Source organism: Taurulus bubalis (assembly GCF_910589615.1).
Source record: "Taurulus bubalis genome assembly, chromosome: 19".
Classification (NCBI taxonomy): domain Eukaryota; kingdom Metazoa; phylum Chordata; class Actinopteri; order Perciformes; family Cottidae; genus Taurulus; species Taurulus bubalis.
Window position 1 is genome coordinate 1,445,001 of NC_136607.1, and position 17,500 is coordinate 1,462,500.

The 17,500-nt window shown below is 44.2% G+C and overlaps 1 protein-coding gene across 1 annotated transcript in view; it reads right to left on the minus strand.

Annotated features, from left to right (window-relative positions):
* dcc (DCC netrin 1 receptor) overlaps window positions 1-16,888 on the minus strand; it is a gene marked incomplete at both ends in the record, with an annotated part of 262,383 nt that extends 245,495 nt beyond the window's left edge. Inside the window, one exon of the mRNA XM_079234864.1 lies at window positions 16,762-16,888. Coding sequence (XP_079090990.1) covers window positions 16,762-16,888 — 127 coding nt within the window. The remainder of the gene's footprint in view (window positions 1-16,761) is intronic.
* Between the last annotated feature and the right edge of the window lie 612 nt (window positions 16,889-17,500).

Genomic DNA, 17,500 nt, shown 5'->3' on the forward strand with positions numbered 1-17,500 from the left:
TTGATTTTGTTTCTCAAATCCGACCTTTGGGACAGACTCTCCGCACAATGTTTTGCAAGTGAACAGATCAGATCTGTTGGGGTCGCCGGTGGCTTTGGCGCCGGTGGCTTTGGCGCCGGTGGCTTTGGCGCGACGGCGGTGACGCAGCTTTCTACCGTGGAAGCGTTCCCAACGGCCTGACAGCACGTCGGCATGGCGGCGGTGGAGAAGCAGCAAACTGAGACGCATCTGGAGAAATCCGCTTGGAACGCACAGCAGACCACGGTGGTTGGATCCGATTGGCAAGAACCACATTTCTTGTCTTTTTTGCGGTCCAGACTTTCTCAAATCAATCTGGGTTGTCCACACAAGGCCTAAGTCTTTTTCCACTGCACTTTGTCACATCTTCTTTTCAACTCCATCTCAAAGTATTGAATCATTGTTCAATAATATTGGACTTTTTAGGGGAATTTGGGGAGTATCCACTCAGTCTTTGTGGTGGGCAAAGCACCCGTGCAGACAGGTGGATGGAAATGGACGTAATGCGTTCAGAACCAGTCGAGACAAAGACTCCGGCACAATGGCAGAAGCTTCACTTCGCTGTGATCCATCAGCAAAGATGCCAATCTGTACATCTTGCCTCTGAGCTAAAAATGCTTTCACTCTCAGCTTTGACCAATAAATCTTTACTTTTCTAAGAGCAACCAACTCGACGAAAAGAATGAAAAGAACATTCTGTGTTTCAGAGTTTCCTAATAAAACAAGGCAGAGTCCTTTTTTTCAGGTCCCCAAAGTGACCCGCTGACAGCAGACCTGTGCTTAGAGAGCCTTGTCTTCCATTACGTAATGATCAAATCTCTCAAACACGCAAACGAGAAAACAGAAACATGTTCAGCAGTTCAGACGGTTTGCTGAATCCAACTTGAAGCTCTCACAAAGCCTCATGGACAAACGTTGAAGTGTTCAGAGAACGATCATACCGGGTCACAGTTACATAAACTCCTTTTCATTTTCAGAGTTGTTGAGATTTCTCGCTCTGGACCGAAAGAGTCTGAAGGATTAACGATGCCGGCTGGTTTGAGGACTGATTGACAGATTCTTTATTAATTAACACTTGAAAGTCTGTCCCCTGCTATGAATGTCTCTCAGACTGAACATGAAAGGGGCTGCTGGGTAAAACAGAGCCTGGACGGCAGCCAATCAGCTGTCAGAGTGGGAGGGAGACGCCGCAGACAGCGAGAAGCTTGTTAGTGCGTTCGGTCTGTCAGAGGGAGAATAACCGACGGGATGATTAGAGGACCTTGAATGTTAATACTGAAAGAGTTTAATTATGATTTAAATGACATGTAGTAGCAGTAAATACCCGAGCTAGGTTCAAATCCTTTGAATAACTTGATTAACATTCAGAGGTTTCCAGGCAGCCAGTGCACTTATAATAAGACAGTACACTGACATGTAGGTCAGGATGTAATTTGACTGTTTGATGAGTGAGATTCTCATGGAAGACATGAGGAGATTCCTCACTTCACTGGAAGCTTTCTGTGTCACACCTGAGGGGAATGAAGAGAAAACTTCAGAAATGGGATTTGAAGTCTGGGTGTAAAAGTAAGTGACTTGTAAAGATGAAGGTAGTTTGTTGAACACAAATGAGCGTTCAGCTCTCCATAGGAACTGCAATTAAAACCAATCCAGACATTAAAATCATGTGATTCAGAGCCAAAGAGGAGGCGGACAGACGCTGCCAGCTGCTGTCAGCGCACAACCTCACAATATGTTCAACATACACAACTTTATCCACATCAACTGGATCAGAACCAGGGGAAACCGATGGACGTGCCTTAAACCTGCATTCTCTCTCCTGACCACCAGGGGGTGACTTCTCCGGTTGCAAAAACAAGTCAGGTTGTATAGAAGTCAATGCTTCATGTGTTAAAGCTGCATTCTCTCTAATTACCACCAGGGGGTGACTCCTCTGGTTGTATAGAAGTCAATACTTCATGTGTTAAAGCTGCATTCTCTCTCCTGACCACCAGGGGGTGACTCCTCTGGTTGTATAGAAGTCAATGCTTCATGTGTTAAAGCTGCATTCTCTCTAATTACCACCAGGGGGTGACTCCTCTGGTTGTATAGAAGTCTATGCTTCATGTGTTAAAGCCGCATTCTCTCTCCTGACCACCAGGGGGTGACTCCTCTGGTTGTATAGAAGTCTATATAAATGACTCTACCTGAGTGAGGTGTGAACAGCATGTTTCTTTTTTAAACTAAATAATAATCTTTAGTTGTGAAGAATTTATATGGCCATGTGTTCATCACCCAGTTAGCGGAGCTTTGTTTCTTCAATAAAACAAGTCCAGTAATACTGCAGGGAGGAAGTTTAAACAGACAAACTAACAGGGAACTTTTATTTTGAAAAATGTCGAGGAAATGAAATGTGTTCATCCACCATGGAATACATCAGATCACTTCCCCATCAGTATCCTGCGGCATCGTTAATAAGGACTTTTACATTGAGTTGTTCTCTGATAACATAAAACATTTGACTTTGGCAAGTTTTCCACCGTCCACCTCGTCCATACTTGACCCCCTGCATGACTTCGCTCTGAGGAATGTCACAAGGAGACGGAGCCGTCATAATATCATCAGTGATGATAATGAATCATTCTGGGATGTCAGCAGCACGTCATCCTCCGGCTGCTCATGCAGTCTGACGTGCTGCTGCAGGCCGACCGCTACGCACAGGAGGCCGCAGGAGTGTGTGTGTGTGTGTGTGTGTGTGTGTGTGTGTGTGTGTGTGTGTGTGTGTGTGTGTGTGTGTGTGTGTGTGTGTGTGTGTGTGTGTGTGTGTGTGTGTGTGTGTTTGTGTGTGTGACTGTCGCCGGTTAAGCCGATGTGACATTTCTCTGAAGTTAGTTTGGGTTTGAAACGAGTCGTGAACGTTTTCAGGTCAGTGAAGTTGTTCTGGTTTGGGACACAGCCACCGGTTCACTGAAGGTCGCGACCTCTCCCACACTGCCGGGGTCCTGATGAGGACCGACGGGGCGCAGCTGGCTGACAGTCAAGTCACCTGACCTTTATGTCCACCGGGGAAGGATGACAGAGGAGACTAAATCCACTGAAGGACCAAACCATCACAACAAACCCAAACTTTCTACTCCAGGGCCCTGTGTCTCGTACCTGGCTAAACAAAGTCAAGCACATGTCCTAATCTCCATCTTAAATTAGCGAGATGATTGACATCAGGCTATCTGGGTTTCTTCACGGCTGATGCGCGCTGAAACGTCTCGTTCATTCTAGCCAGACGTCAGTCATCTGATAAATGCGCCGCTCCTCTTCAGAAGGATAATAATGGAGCACTGACACCACCATGTTCTAACAGTACGATGGACAATAAACTCAGAGGAACCTCTTTTTATCTCTACTGAGAAGCAGGAGATGATCATGAAGGCATATGAGGAAGTCAGTACCGTAGTCATTCACAGCAAATGCGTTGCGAATATTCCAACGTTTTTGCAACATTGTTGCCGTGAACGCAGCTTTAACTCCGCCCCCTCTGAGAGACATAAGCGTCACAAATATATCAGACAAGTTAAATGCGTCAGTGCTGAGAAAATGTATCGGCTAATTTGAAGTGCTTCATCACCCAAATCAATCAGATTATATCTACGAATAAATATATACTTATGAGGATATATGTACTGTATGCACGTATGAATCATGTACTATATGTGTGTATATGAGTTTGAACATGTGTATGGGCGGATCAGTATGTATGTTTTATTCATAATCAGAAATTCAATCAATTGAAGCAGTGAAAATAAATGATGTGTGATTCTCTGTATTCTCATCACGATCACCTTAATCATGTTCTACAATAATGATATGCATGGTGTACTAATAACACTGTCATATAGTTATGAGTGCTTTCAACACATCCATAAGTTTCTTAAGAGCTAAATAACCTTAAGAACAGCGGCATGCAGCGGCTGACAGTCTGTGTCTGAGACGATCAGCTGCGTCTGTGGTGATCAATGTCCGCGGCTCGAGAAGCTCTCTAAATAAATTATTTCTTGCCGGCAAAATCTATATCGCCGCGTACAGGAAGTCATGATGATGTAAAGGATGGATCCTGGAGATCTGAAAGAACTCTCTCCCTATAAAACTAATATAATAATATCGCTCCTTCATCAATGAGGAAGTGAGATGCCTTTTTGTCCGTGGGAGTGTCCAGCTTATCCAGTGAAGTTCAGTAAGCCTGCCCGGGAGCAGGTTTACATTTTTGGATGTGTTGCTATGGTGATTAATCTAAGCTTGCCTCAGAAACCGAGAAAGCCTGACCTACGTCATCTTATCCTGACAGTTAGCCGCTAACTCAGTAAACCAGGTACGAGAAACAGGGCCCTGCTGATTCTTTTCCAAATCAGTTTCCAGGTAGATCTACTCCCTCCCTCCCTCTCTCCCTGACTCCCTCCCTCCCGTCCTCACTTCCTTCCAGCCATCGTTTGCAGTTCAACCTGCAGAGACGTGAAACCTGCTCCAGAGACGGATCATCCACAGTCAACACCACAATATGAAGTAGTTTCTCCGTGAGAGAAACGGAGTGAATCACACTTCTTGTGGTAAAGTCGTAACGAGTTGCTCCTCACTAGAATATTCATGAGGAACACAGACTGCTGACTCAACAGCTTTAGTCTGCGGTACTGCAATGAAGGGAAGACGTTTGCTCAGACTTGAATCCTGCAGCCGTTGTGTAATGTCCTGGAGGGAGACGGCCTGGTGGAGACGGACCGGAGGCACAGAGGTACTGGATACCAAGCAGTAACGGTCACAGTGTGTCCCTCGGTGTGCGGGTCACCGTTTTGGTATGTTTTGCAGCATGTGAAAGAAATTTGCAGAAAATATGATTTAAAAACAAATGTAAATGTTGAACGGTTGCTTCATGGGCCCTCATCCTTACTGTAGCAGTTACTGGTGGCCAGTTTGGGTCGCAGGACGAGGACTGAATGTCCCGTCACAGTTTACTGACAGTTAAAATATAGCTGCAGAGGAAGGAAACCAGACTGAGAGGAACAAGTTAGCAATGATCCATTTGAGAGCAATGAAGGCATTTACTAGAACTTTTATTTTTATCTTTTATTGATGTCTAATTCATTCACACAATTACACTGCAAATCACAGGCGGCATTATGAGTGGAGATGAACAGATTGAACAGGTGCCACAATTACTTTATTACAATATTGTATTGACAATGATCACAGGGGTTCTGTGTGATCATTCCTGAAGCATTATGATGTGTTCAAGCTCTACTCCGTAAAACTGACGTGTTCAAATGGAATCAGTCCAGTTTAAAGACACTTTCACAGCAAATGTTCTGAAATCTCTAATTATGAAGTGTTACTACAAGTTTTTATGGATTCACATTCCTTCATTTGCTCGGGTTGTCTCTCTCTCTCTCTCTCTCTCTCTCTCTCTCTCTCTCTCTCTCTCTCCATTAATGCGATAAACGTCCTCACATTGACACAAAGTCACTCTGTGCTTGTTTACTGTGAGAAGCACAGTTTGATTTATAAACAGTGCAATATTTGGTCCAAAAACACTGCGCACCCCCTCCACACACACACACACACACACACACACACACACACACACACACACACACACACACCACCCCCCACCCCAGTTCAAGCTTCCAACACACACATTAAATGGGTCCAATCAGCACGAGAGAGATAGAAGGTTTTCACCTGACAACAGCTCAGAGTGTAAGAGTGTGTGTGTGTGTGTGTGTGTGTGTGTGTGTGTGTGTGTGTGTGTGTGTGTGTGTGTGTGTGTGTGTGTGTGTGTGTGCTGCATGCAGGACGCATCACTAATCTTTATAAGTGGCAATAAATCCAGCTGGGTGTGCCGCGGTGCCGGGCGGCGTGCTGCTGCTGGCTGTGTGTGTGTGTGTGTGTGTGTGTGTGTGTGTGTGTGTGTGTGTGTGTGTGTGTGTGTGTGTGTGTGTGTGTGTGTGTGTGTGTGTGTGTGTGTGTGTGTGTGTGTGTTCAGGGTTCACTGGTTTCTGGAGTCCTTCTCACTCCCTCGCATGACGCCATCCCTCACCGTATGAATATTCATGAGAGGAAACTGCTGCATCGGGGCGATCCATCTCATCCCGAGCGCTGCGGCGCTGCACAGGAAGTGATCGTGTCTCGCGCCCCGGATGCTTCCTGGACTTCAGCCAAACATGGCCGACTCCGTTTGTCATCGGCCAACCTCGGCGGGTTGATCGTCCTGTTTGCTTCGCGGCAGAGCAGGACCCCGGGAGAACGACAACGCCGTGTTCCCACTGCAGCCCTGACTGTGACACCTCACCAAGGGAGGAGCAGGAGGACCCAGAACACAGGGACTACGGGGACTACGGGGACCACAGGACTACAGGGACTACAGGGACTACGGGGACCACAGGACTACAGGGACTACGGGGACTACGGGGACCACAGGACTACAGGGACTACGGGGACTACGGGGACCACAGGACTACAGGGACTACAGGGACTACGGGGACCACAGGACTACAGGGACTATAGGGACTACGGGGACCACAGGACTACAGGGACTACAGGGACTACGGGGACCACAGGACTACAGGGACTACAGGGACTACGGGGACCACAGGACTACAGGGACTACGGGGACTACGGGGACTACAGGGTTTACAGGGACTACAGGGTTTACAGGGACTACAGGGACTACAGGGACTACGGGGACTACGGGGACTACAGGGACTACAGGGTTTACAGGGACTACAGGGTTTACAGGGACTACAGGGACTACAGGGTCTACGGGGACTACGGCGTTTACGGGGACTACAGGGGCTACAGGGACTACAGGACTACAGGGACTACAGGAACTACAGGATCTACGGGGACTACAGGGTTTACAGGGACTACAGGGTTTACAGGGTTTACAGGGACTACATGGACTGCAGGGGCTACAAGGTTTACAGGGGCTACAGGGACTACAGGGACTACAGCAACGGGAATTTAGGGAAAGAGTTTGAATTCCAGGTTTGGTGCAACTAACGAAGCCAAGGGCGGAGGTGTCAAAAACGGCAATCAATCTCCATAGACCGCCATAACTAAATGGCCATATCTAAATGGCCATTTAGATATGGCCAACCTTTTAGAATCCCAACCCCTCCCTAGGGGGCGCAGACTGAGCGGTTATATAAAACTGTAAATCATAGCTTGTTTTATGAAAAAAAAAGCCAAAACTGCTGTATTTGGATGTATTGAACACCATAAGTAATATACAAGCGAAATATGTGGTTTGATACATGAAAAAATTAAAATGTCACATATGTACAGCAATGCAAATTGTAGAGTCCTTGCCTGAATTTTCTCTGCACTAAACCCTCTCTAACTCTGTTCTGCTTCACTTTATCAAAGTCAACCTTTGCAGAGAGAATGTTCACATATTGTGTTATGATTTGGGTTAGAGAATGTTCACATATTGTGTTATGATTTGGGTTAGAGAATGTTCACATATTGAGCTATGATTTGGGTTTGAGAATGTTCACATATTGAGCTATGATTTAGGTTAGAGAATGTTCACATATTGTGCTATATAAGTATGTGAAAATATGAGCATTATACCACGATACAACACTACATATGGAACAATATATATTATATAACTTGTGTTTTCTACAATGTGCAACAACATTGTAAATAATAATAATGAAAAATGGGATCTCTGATTAAGTGTGTAAAAAATGCAAGAATAGTATAAATAAGAATATTAGTTAATATTAGAATATTAGACGGGTGCCTTACTCAGTTGTGAGTGTGATTATATATTTTGTATTTGTTTATTGTCCAGAGAATCTGAATCGTGAAATAATATATATTATGTTTTTTTTGTTTTTTTATAATGAATCACTCAATGGCATCCTAAATCATGAAGATCTTCATCCACAAAACAAAAGCTCTCCTGCTGCTCATGTTTATCCACTGATACATTTTAAATAATTAACTTTGAGTGAGTAAAACATCATCTAGTCGTGGATTCACAGGTTGGCTCACTGCGCTCAGCCTGCAGCACGAGGTCCTGGAGATGTGCGTCATGAGGTTCAGGATCCAAAGAGGTTTCATCCTGAGGCCAGATAACTCCACGCCTCTGCATAAAAACATTCCCATTTGTTCGCCACTTTTTAATCAGCTGCAAATTTCTCTTTCGACACAAAAACAAAAACCACAACAAAGAGGAGCAAAGCAGAAAAATAAAAACAGCCGGCAAGAGCGAAATAAATAAAATCCAATTAATGTAAAAGCCTGCAGGAGTATTAATGAGGAGGATTTAAAGGTGAGGGAGATGTAGTGCTCCTCAGGTAATGCAGGTTCCCAACATGAATAATGTATGAATGTCAGAGCAGAGCAGCTGATGTTAAATATAGACAGCAGAGAGCACAAGACGTAAATGAAGCACTAATGCTGCGAGCCGAGACAAATTATCTTTCCGTAAATTACTCACAGACCTGTCTTTCTGTTTGTTTTTTCCATCCGACCATTTGAATAATGCAGAACAAATCCAGAGACTTCATTAGTACACAGCGATATTTTCAGGCTAAAAATGTCACAAATACAGCTCAGAAAATCCTTGCTCAGCAGTTGGCTTCAAAACAGAAATCACTGCGGGAAAAAATGGGCTTTTTGTTTTTTAGTCAACGCTGCTCTGGAGAATCACATCTTCTTTCTTCATGTCGGTTTGTTTTGTCTGAGTTGGGAAAACATGTTTTGGAAAGAACTCAGATTAAAACTCTGAACATGCAGGATCAGATTCAGGATCAGTGGAATTCATTATTATTACAGGTTTGGAGGTGTGGAGTCAATGTAAGCACACAGGTAGTCACATGGCTTAGAGGTGCAATAACTGTCTATATTAGCGCTGCACTCGGCTCAAGAACACACTAACACTCACACAGTGTGTTGACTGATTTTTGATAAATCTGCAAAACTGTTCAACAGATTGTTATACGGTTCATGTAAATATGTCATCCCACATGAAAGAAGCCGAATAGAAAAGACGAATAAATTAAAGAAGTCTTGGTCGACATGAATATACTATATATTCATAATATATATATATATATATATATATATATATATATATATATATATATATATATATACATACGTGTATTTACAGTAGCTGACCAGTTAGCAAACAACTGTCTGTTTACACATCCAGAAAATTAGGAGCAACATTAGCACTTATTAAGAGTCGTGTGTCTGGCTACCCGGGGAATGTAAGTCCAATATTCTCTCTCTTCTAACTCTGTTTTTGGTCTCCACCTCCTGTGAATAATATCTGTCTCTTTAGCTAAATGCAGCACTTTATCACGACAAGCGACACCTTTTACACGCAAGTACCCGTGTGATCCGATGTGAACAGATTCAGTGATTGACGCTACGTGCTTCAGAAGCACAAAGTAGGTTCTCCCCTTCAACATGTACTTACAGTAATAAATCATGAGAATCATCATAGGTTAAAGACTATTTTTTCTTCATATTTCTACCTGCTGGCCTGTTTCCTGTGCTGCTGCAGATCCACTGAATACAGAGGTCACCTCTCTGTCGCATGGAAGAATATAACCATGATTACTGCAGCTATGAAAATCACAGATTTCTCTCAGGAGACTTTACAATCTGTACGACATTAAATACTCAGACAACTCTGTCTCAGTTCAGATGAAGTAAAAACTCATAAGCATCTATATTTCCCTTCAAACCCCACAATCTGAAGTTAAAGTGAACTCAAAGACAAACGACTCAACCCGGTGAACACAGTATATAAATAACTATACATAGGTAACAATAGAGTTTGACCTAGTTTGAGGAGAACTGGGGAATTTGTGTGAGTATTTTTGTATGTGTCATGTTTGTTCTGATCTGAGTACCTTCCCACTCACTCCGCTGTGTTTTGCCTCAGGTCGACCACTGACTGATAAATGAAGCTCTGCTGTACACGGGAAACTTGTGCATGTTTCTGTTTGAATTATTATCTCAGATTTGTAATTTACTTTTTGCCCACCGCAGGAGTGAAAAAACAAATTAAACTGAGCTGAGCCGCAGCGAACACATCGTTTTCACTCATTCTATTAATCCACCGCTCCAGGCTGTGATTACACACTAGAGTCGTTTTCCTTTGTCCGAGCGATCAACCTCCCAGACCTCAGCGACACACTCATCTGTTACAGGAGCACAGAGTCCAGAGCAGAGCTCCGCACACAGCATGAAGGGGCCACCTGCTATGCCGAGGTCAGGATAAACCTCAACAAGTCCCTACAGTCGGGTCAACAAGGTCCAAGTCCAGACAGGGACATCCCAAGTATAGACCAACAACCCAAGTCAAGACAGAGATGTCCCACGTCTAGACCAACAACCCAAGTCAATAATGGGAAATCCCACGTCTAGACCAACAACCCAAGTCAATAATGGGAAATCCTAAGTCTAGACCAACAACCCAAGTCAATAATGGGAAATCCTAAGTCTAGACCAATAACCCAAGTCAATAATGGGAAATCCTAAGTCTAGACCAACAACCCAAGTCAATAATGGGAAATCCTAAGTCTAGACCAACAACCCAAGTCAATAATGGGAAATCATAAGTCTAGACCAACAACCCAAGTCAATAATGGGAAATCCTAAGTCTAGACCAACAACTCAAGTCAATAATGGGAAATCCTAAGTCTAGACCAACAACCCAAGTCAATAATGGGAAATCCTAAGTCTAGACCAACAAGTCTCAAGACAAGACAGGGCAGATCTAGTTCATTTCCCAAGACCAACAAGTTCCATTTCAAGTACCAAGTCAAGACCAACGAGACAAGTCCAAAAGCTAAAGGTTTGACCTTACATCAGCCTAAAAACCTATACTTTACTGCATGTGAGATTTTGGTAATTAATAAATAGCAAATACATTCTTGAAAGTGTCACAACTGTAGATGTGCCTTGTTGTAAGACTTATCTAGTAGACTACACCAGAGGTTCCTACCTGCTTCCCTGGATCATAGCTGTGATTAATCATCATCTAACCAGCTCTGCTAAATCTGCTCATCAGTCTATGGATGTTTATATTGGATATATAGGACATTTATTTAAGAGAACATTTATACATACAAAATGTTCTCTTAACACACACAACCATTGTACAGATAGGTGGATAGGTGTTTATGAACATCTCCTTGGTGGCTGCTCTCTAATGAATCGTCTCTGACTTTATTATTCAGCTCTGCTTATTAATGAAAAAGTTGTACTGATTAAATTTAGCTCCTCTTGCTTCTATTGTTTGTTCCTTTTTGCCACGTTTGGAGTTTCTTTGTTTCTGCCTGAAAACCTTGAAGACTGTTAATCAAGCAGAGGTAGAAATAACATGTTTTACAATGAACACATCCTTCCTTTTCCACTGTCTAAAAGCAAAGCAGAGACACTTATTCACAATGCCATTATCCCCAAAACGCCAATCTGTTGTTTTGAGTTGATATGGTCATTGTTTCATAATTACAAGGAACTTGTTTCATTAGTTTGAGATCTAAATAATGTAGTTTGTATTGAGACACATTGGTGATCTGATAAACTACTTGTTCCCTTTGTGTCTTCATCTTATTAAAACAATGTATTACTATTTCATGTTATCCAGAATCACATTTTTGGATTATTATTCCATCTTTTGTTTAACGAAATATATCAATTATTAATATATGCATATGCAGTAATTTCAGAACATCATCTGACGGAGCTGAGAGACAGTCATCCTTCACTTCCTGCTCTGAAACTGTACTGATCACACTGATGGATTCTGTTGGCGCATTGATAGAAGGAAGATGGTTATGGGCTGCTGAACTCCATCAGTCTTCAGTCTCATAATCAATACCTGATAACCACGGGAAAATTTGGAATTATTTCCAGCAGGTGTTAGCTGTGTGTGATCATCAGACTCTTCATTGGCGGATCGATAACTTATCATTATCAGACGGACAGGGTCTCTGCTGTTTTGCACCTATTGATCGGCAGGGAGCCCTCATTTATTTCATTCAAAGCAGAGATGGGGTCAATAACACAGGTGCATGAATAATTCTGAAGGACGAGCATGAGGCTGATGCATGAGCAGAGTGGGCGGTCTGCAGGAGACGAGGTGCCACCACTGAGGTCCAGCAGCAAGGCAGCGAGGTCCCGAGAGGAAACCAGAGAAACACCCAACAAGGTGAGAGGAATTAGACTAGACATGGTTAGACACGATGGGTGAAGAGAACATGTCATAACAGGATCAGGATGAAATGAGAAAGGAAAAGATGATATGAGACAAAATGAGATGGTGCAGAGATTAAACGGACTACACGAGATGAGACAAGACATGATAAGAGAGATACGATGAAATAAGACACAATAAGAGGAGATGATACAGATAAGAGATGACAGGACAGGAGGGAATGAGATGCACTTGACAAGACAAGATAATACAGGATAGGAAAATAAATCAAGATTGAGATGAGACACATGAAAACTGAATAAAATGAGATTTATAACGAGTAATGAGAGTAATATGCAATGCAATGAAATGATAAATTAAATTAAAATAGGACAAAGTGAGATTTACAAGACAATAGTATGAGATCAACAACAATGAGAAGATTAGATGAGATGGATTAGATAACACTATATTAGAATGACTGACATGACATAACAGGTAGAACAGATGAGATACTAAAGGAGATTGTTTAGGGACGATAAGACAAAGTGAGAGAAGGTTAGATGAGATGAGATGGACAACATATGTTGAGATGGACCAAGTGAGACATAATAAAATGAGATCCAATAAGATGATGAAAGAGATGAAATAGAATAAGAAAATGTAAATACTGGAGATAATGGGAAAAGAGACACAACAAAATGGCAGAAGACAAGACTAGAAGAGATAAATGAGACAACATGAACATGAAATTGAAATCAAATGAGACCAAGCAAGATACAAGTTCCAATGAGATTCGATCAAATGAATTAATCAGGCAATACAAGATGAGTGAGATGAGAAAAGTAAATGAGACGAGATGAAATGAGACGAAAGGAACAGGGACATTAAGATGTAAAAGACATCAAGAGATAATGCAAGACTAGTCGAACAAATGTGAGGAGACAAGATGAAGTAATATTCAACAGGACTAGATTAGGGTTGATGACGTGAGAATCCAAGACTAGTCAGACGTCTGGGATGGGATAACAGATGAGGTGAAACTGCAACCAGAAGACACAGAAAACAGAACAGAGACATGGAGGGAAGCTGAATGGTGGACGATGAAAACAAATCCTCCGGAGAGCGGCAAAGCTTCAAAGATAAAGCTGCTCCGTCTTACTGCCGACACGATGCTTATCCTCCAGCATTGTTCATGTGACCACGCCCCCTAAGTGCACAGAGGATGAAGGAGGATGGAAGCACTCAGGGACCAAACAAACAAACAGATGAACAGAAGAGGATTGTGAACACGTTACAGAAGAGGAACGGAAAGAGAACAAATGAGCACAGAGTTGATCAGGGCTGCCGGCTCTTTAACGGGGAGCCAGACCTCTGTGCACCCGAGGGCCCGCCAAGCAACCACTGAATTAACGATAACAATAATGTGCGTGGTAACTACACGAGCAACCTGAGGATAACGCTGTTTCTTTATGGCTTGGAGCCGCTTCTCAGCCGGGCTCTTTTGAAATGTCATCCCAGCACGTTGGTGCAGAGAATATCTCAACACATATTAGATGGAACGACGACGTGGCATTTGGTACGAACATGCATGGTCCTCAGAGGATGGATGCTACTTTTCCTCTCGCACCATCAGTCGGTGAAAGTTTTTACCTGTCGTGTAAAACACCTCGACGTCTACTGGCTTGGTTCGCCCAAACTTTAGTGTTTCTGTCAAAATTCTTGGTAACTATTGGGCGGCTTTGCATAATTCATGTTCACCTCAGGACAGACTGTAATAACGTTGGAGCGCCCCAACAGTGAATTGGAAAGTGAATAGCATTCCCATTCGCCACGGCTAATTAGTGTTTTCCTGATCCGATGAGAGGTCCTGGGACAGAGGAGGTGTACGGACTGCAAGGCCCTTTGGGCACTTTTGTAATTTGTGATTTTGGGATATACAAAATAAACTGAATTGCATTGTTTTTAGTGCTAGTTATAAATCTTAGCATGCTAACACGCTACTATACGGTGCTGAACACGATTCAAGTTTCATTGAGCCTCTTTTTAGGACACGCGAAAGCTTGAACAGTATGAGAGGGAGATGATGACGCGGTCGATACGGACCGGCAGACCGGATTCGCATCGCAACGACTATTGCTCGAGGACATCAATCATCCCCGACTCTCAGCTGTTGAATATTTAACTCAGACTTTACTGGCCCTTTTTTAGCATTTTACCCATCATGCTCTGGGCAACACGTGACACCGCGAGGTCACAGAAGGGGACAGAAAGGTCACCGGTTCCCTGGCGCGTGAGAGCGTTGTAAAGGTGAAGCTGCAGAGCGACTCTCAGCTCCGTCAGGTTCACTGACCTCGTGTCCACTTTAATGATGAAGCATGGAGGTTAAAGCTCATTGGGAATAATCTAATAACCTAATCTAATCGTAATAATAAGACAAAATGAAAACAAAGATGATGAATTCACCTTCCTCAAACCCTCCATCGCCTTCCTTTGTGTGGAGGCAAAGTCTCTTGAACAAAGTCTTCACGCTGTGTTTCTCACGTTCTGGCTCTCTGACCCTCTGAGCGCCTCTCAGCTCACAAAGGATCATTTCTTCCAGACATACTTTCTTCTTCGGAGGTTAAACTCATTCATATCAATAATAAAAGGAATGTGAGTTGTTCATTTTCCTGGTTGTCTCGTGTTGGATCTGATTCAACCAGCAAAGTCTCTAGGTTCTCCCAGTCATCCTTGATGAGAGGGTTGTGAACCAACAACTTGTATATGGATCTCCTCATCGAACCATAAACCAATTCAAAAAACACATTGAGCTCGAGACAATGGAACCGCAAGTGCAAACATGCTAATTTACAGGTTTTAGATGTTTTTTTAGATGGTTTGTATTTATATGAATATCATTTCATTTCAAATGTATATATATGTTTTATGCTCTCCATCAACCTGCAGACTCGGCCCCGCCCATTAACTCTCCCTCAGGTGAAGCAGAGGAACTCATCTGAGAGACAAACATGCAGACTGGAGCTCCTGAACGCACCACGAGAAGGGACCTGTGTGTGTGTGTGTGTGTGTGTGTGTGTGTGTGTGTGTGTGTGTGTGTGTGTGTGTGTGTGTGTGTGTGTGTGTGGTGTGTCTTCTCCCATCACCAATTAGCTTAATTACAGTGTTTGGACATAATTTATTGACAGCAGGAGACTCAAGCAGAAAGAGAGAGAGAGAGAGAGAGAGAGAGAGAGAGAGAGAGAGAGAGAGAGAGAAAGAGAGAGAGAGAGAGAGAGAAAAGAGAGAGAGAGAGAAAGGAGAGAAGGAGAGAGAGAGAGAGAGAGAGAGAGCATCCTGCAGCTCTCAGATCTGTTTGTTCAATAAGCTAAAATAGATAAAACAAAACACAGCGGGTGATTCTTAAACAAAGCTTTGGGTATTTGAAGTGGACTGAACCACGAGCAGTATTTAAAGCGCTGCTACACCACAACATGATCACTTCTCATAATATGTAAATATGTGTATATAATAACTACCTGCATCATACAGTACACAATACAACTGACAGGAGCCCATTAGGTCATTCATTGAGTTGTATTTTGTTCTTAGAGGTTCGTGTGTTTAATGTGATCTCAGTCACGTCCCTCTGGTTCATGAAGTCCATCTGTCCCGAATCAGCAGCTGGAACAGTCCTCTCGTTTTAAGAGAAACTGGAGGGCAGCAAAACCAGTAAGAGTCACTGGTGTGGTCTCAACCCAGCAGCAGCTGACATCACAGCAGGACTGGTGAGAAATGGTAAAACCTGATCAAATACATCTAAAGCTTGAAAAGACCCAAACCTCATCATTCTGGAAGATCCAGCAGCAGCTGCTCAAAGCAGAGGACCTGACCCACTGGGAGCTGGTAAAGCCCAGTCAAACCAGTCAAACCAGTCAAATGAATAAAAGCAAGTCAAGCCCAGCAGCCTGAACCTGAGCCGTACCTGTTAACCCTTGGATTCAGATAACGAGGCAGCAAAACCCCTGAAAGAAAAGCCTCAGCACCACATGATGAGGCTCACAGGACCAGGAGGACCCGGTACCGCCTCATGGGACCCGGTCAGCACCGACACCTCCGTACTCTGGACAGGATGCAGACACCAGGTGGAGCCCGGCACAGACCAGATCAGCCCCTGGTCCAGCAGCCAGACCAGAATGAGTTCCTCTAGTCTGGTGATGGACGGTAAGAGCAGCAGGCACGTGACCAGAGCTGGAGACCACCAGACCCAGTGTACTGGGTGGGTTGGACGGGTCTGTGGGTCTCACGGCTCCTACCGACCAGTCAAACCCAGTTCGACCCGAACCCCGCCGGGAGAGACGCAACAAATGTGTCAATTCTCGTTTGGTCTGCGGCAACCGGCAATTACACACACACGCGCGCTCTCACACACACACACACACACACACACACACACACACACACACACACACACACACACACACACACACACACACACACACACTGCGGGGACGAAGGCAGAAATCATGCATATGTGTATATATGTATATATGTATTGATATGCATCTCCTCACCGTGCGCCGTGCTGAGAGCAGCCAGCAGCCCGCAGAGCAGCAGGTAGAAGCCGCCCGTCCGCCTCCTCCTCCGGCGCGCCGTCCCCTCCCTGACACCCCCGGTACATCCACCGCAGCCCGGCTCCATGCTGCCCGGCTCCAGTCCCCACGACCCCGAGGAACCACAGCCACGGACAGCCACAGACAGCCACAGACAGCCGCGCAATGCTGCTCTCTCTGCTCCTTTTCTTCTGCTTTTAATCCTCCACAGAATCCAAGTGTCAATTCAAAATCAAAAATATGAAAAGAAAAAAACCCAGAATGGTGAGTCAGCAGGAGGATGGTGGTGATGATGATGATGAGGAGGAGAGAGAGAATATAAAACAACCTCTCCTCTCCTCAAAAAGAACCCTCCCCGATGGGTTTAGATCCCAAACAGAAAAAGAAAAAAAGACAAATCCCCAAACAGACGCGCGCGTGGTTCTGTCCCGTCTCTCCGGGCTGAGCAATAAGTTCCAGTAACTAAGAAGGCAGAGTCTCCATCACTCCTGCCGGGGCGGCGGATCCCATTCACACGGACGCGAGCAGGTGGAGAGGGGGGGGGACAAATCCACGCGCTCATCCCGGAGGTCTGCTCCGTCTGCCGGGGAGGACGATGGAGGGGCTCGGTAGAGGAAGAGGAGGAGGAGGAGGAGTGTGGAGGGGGAGAGTCGAATAGTCTCTCTCTCTCTCTCTCTCTCTCTCTCTCTCTCTCTCTCTC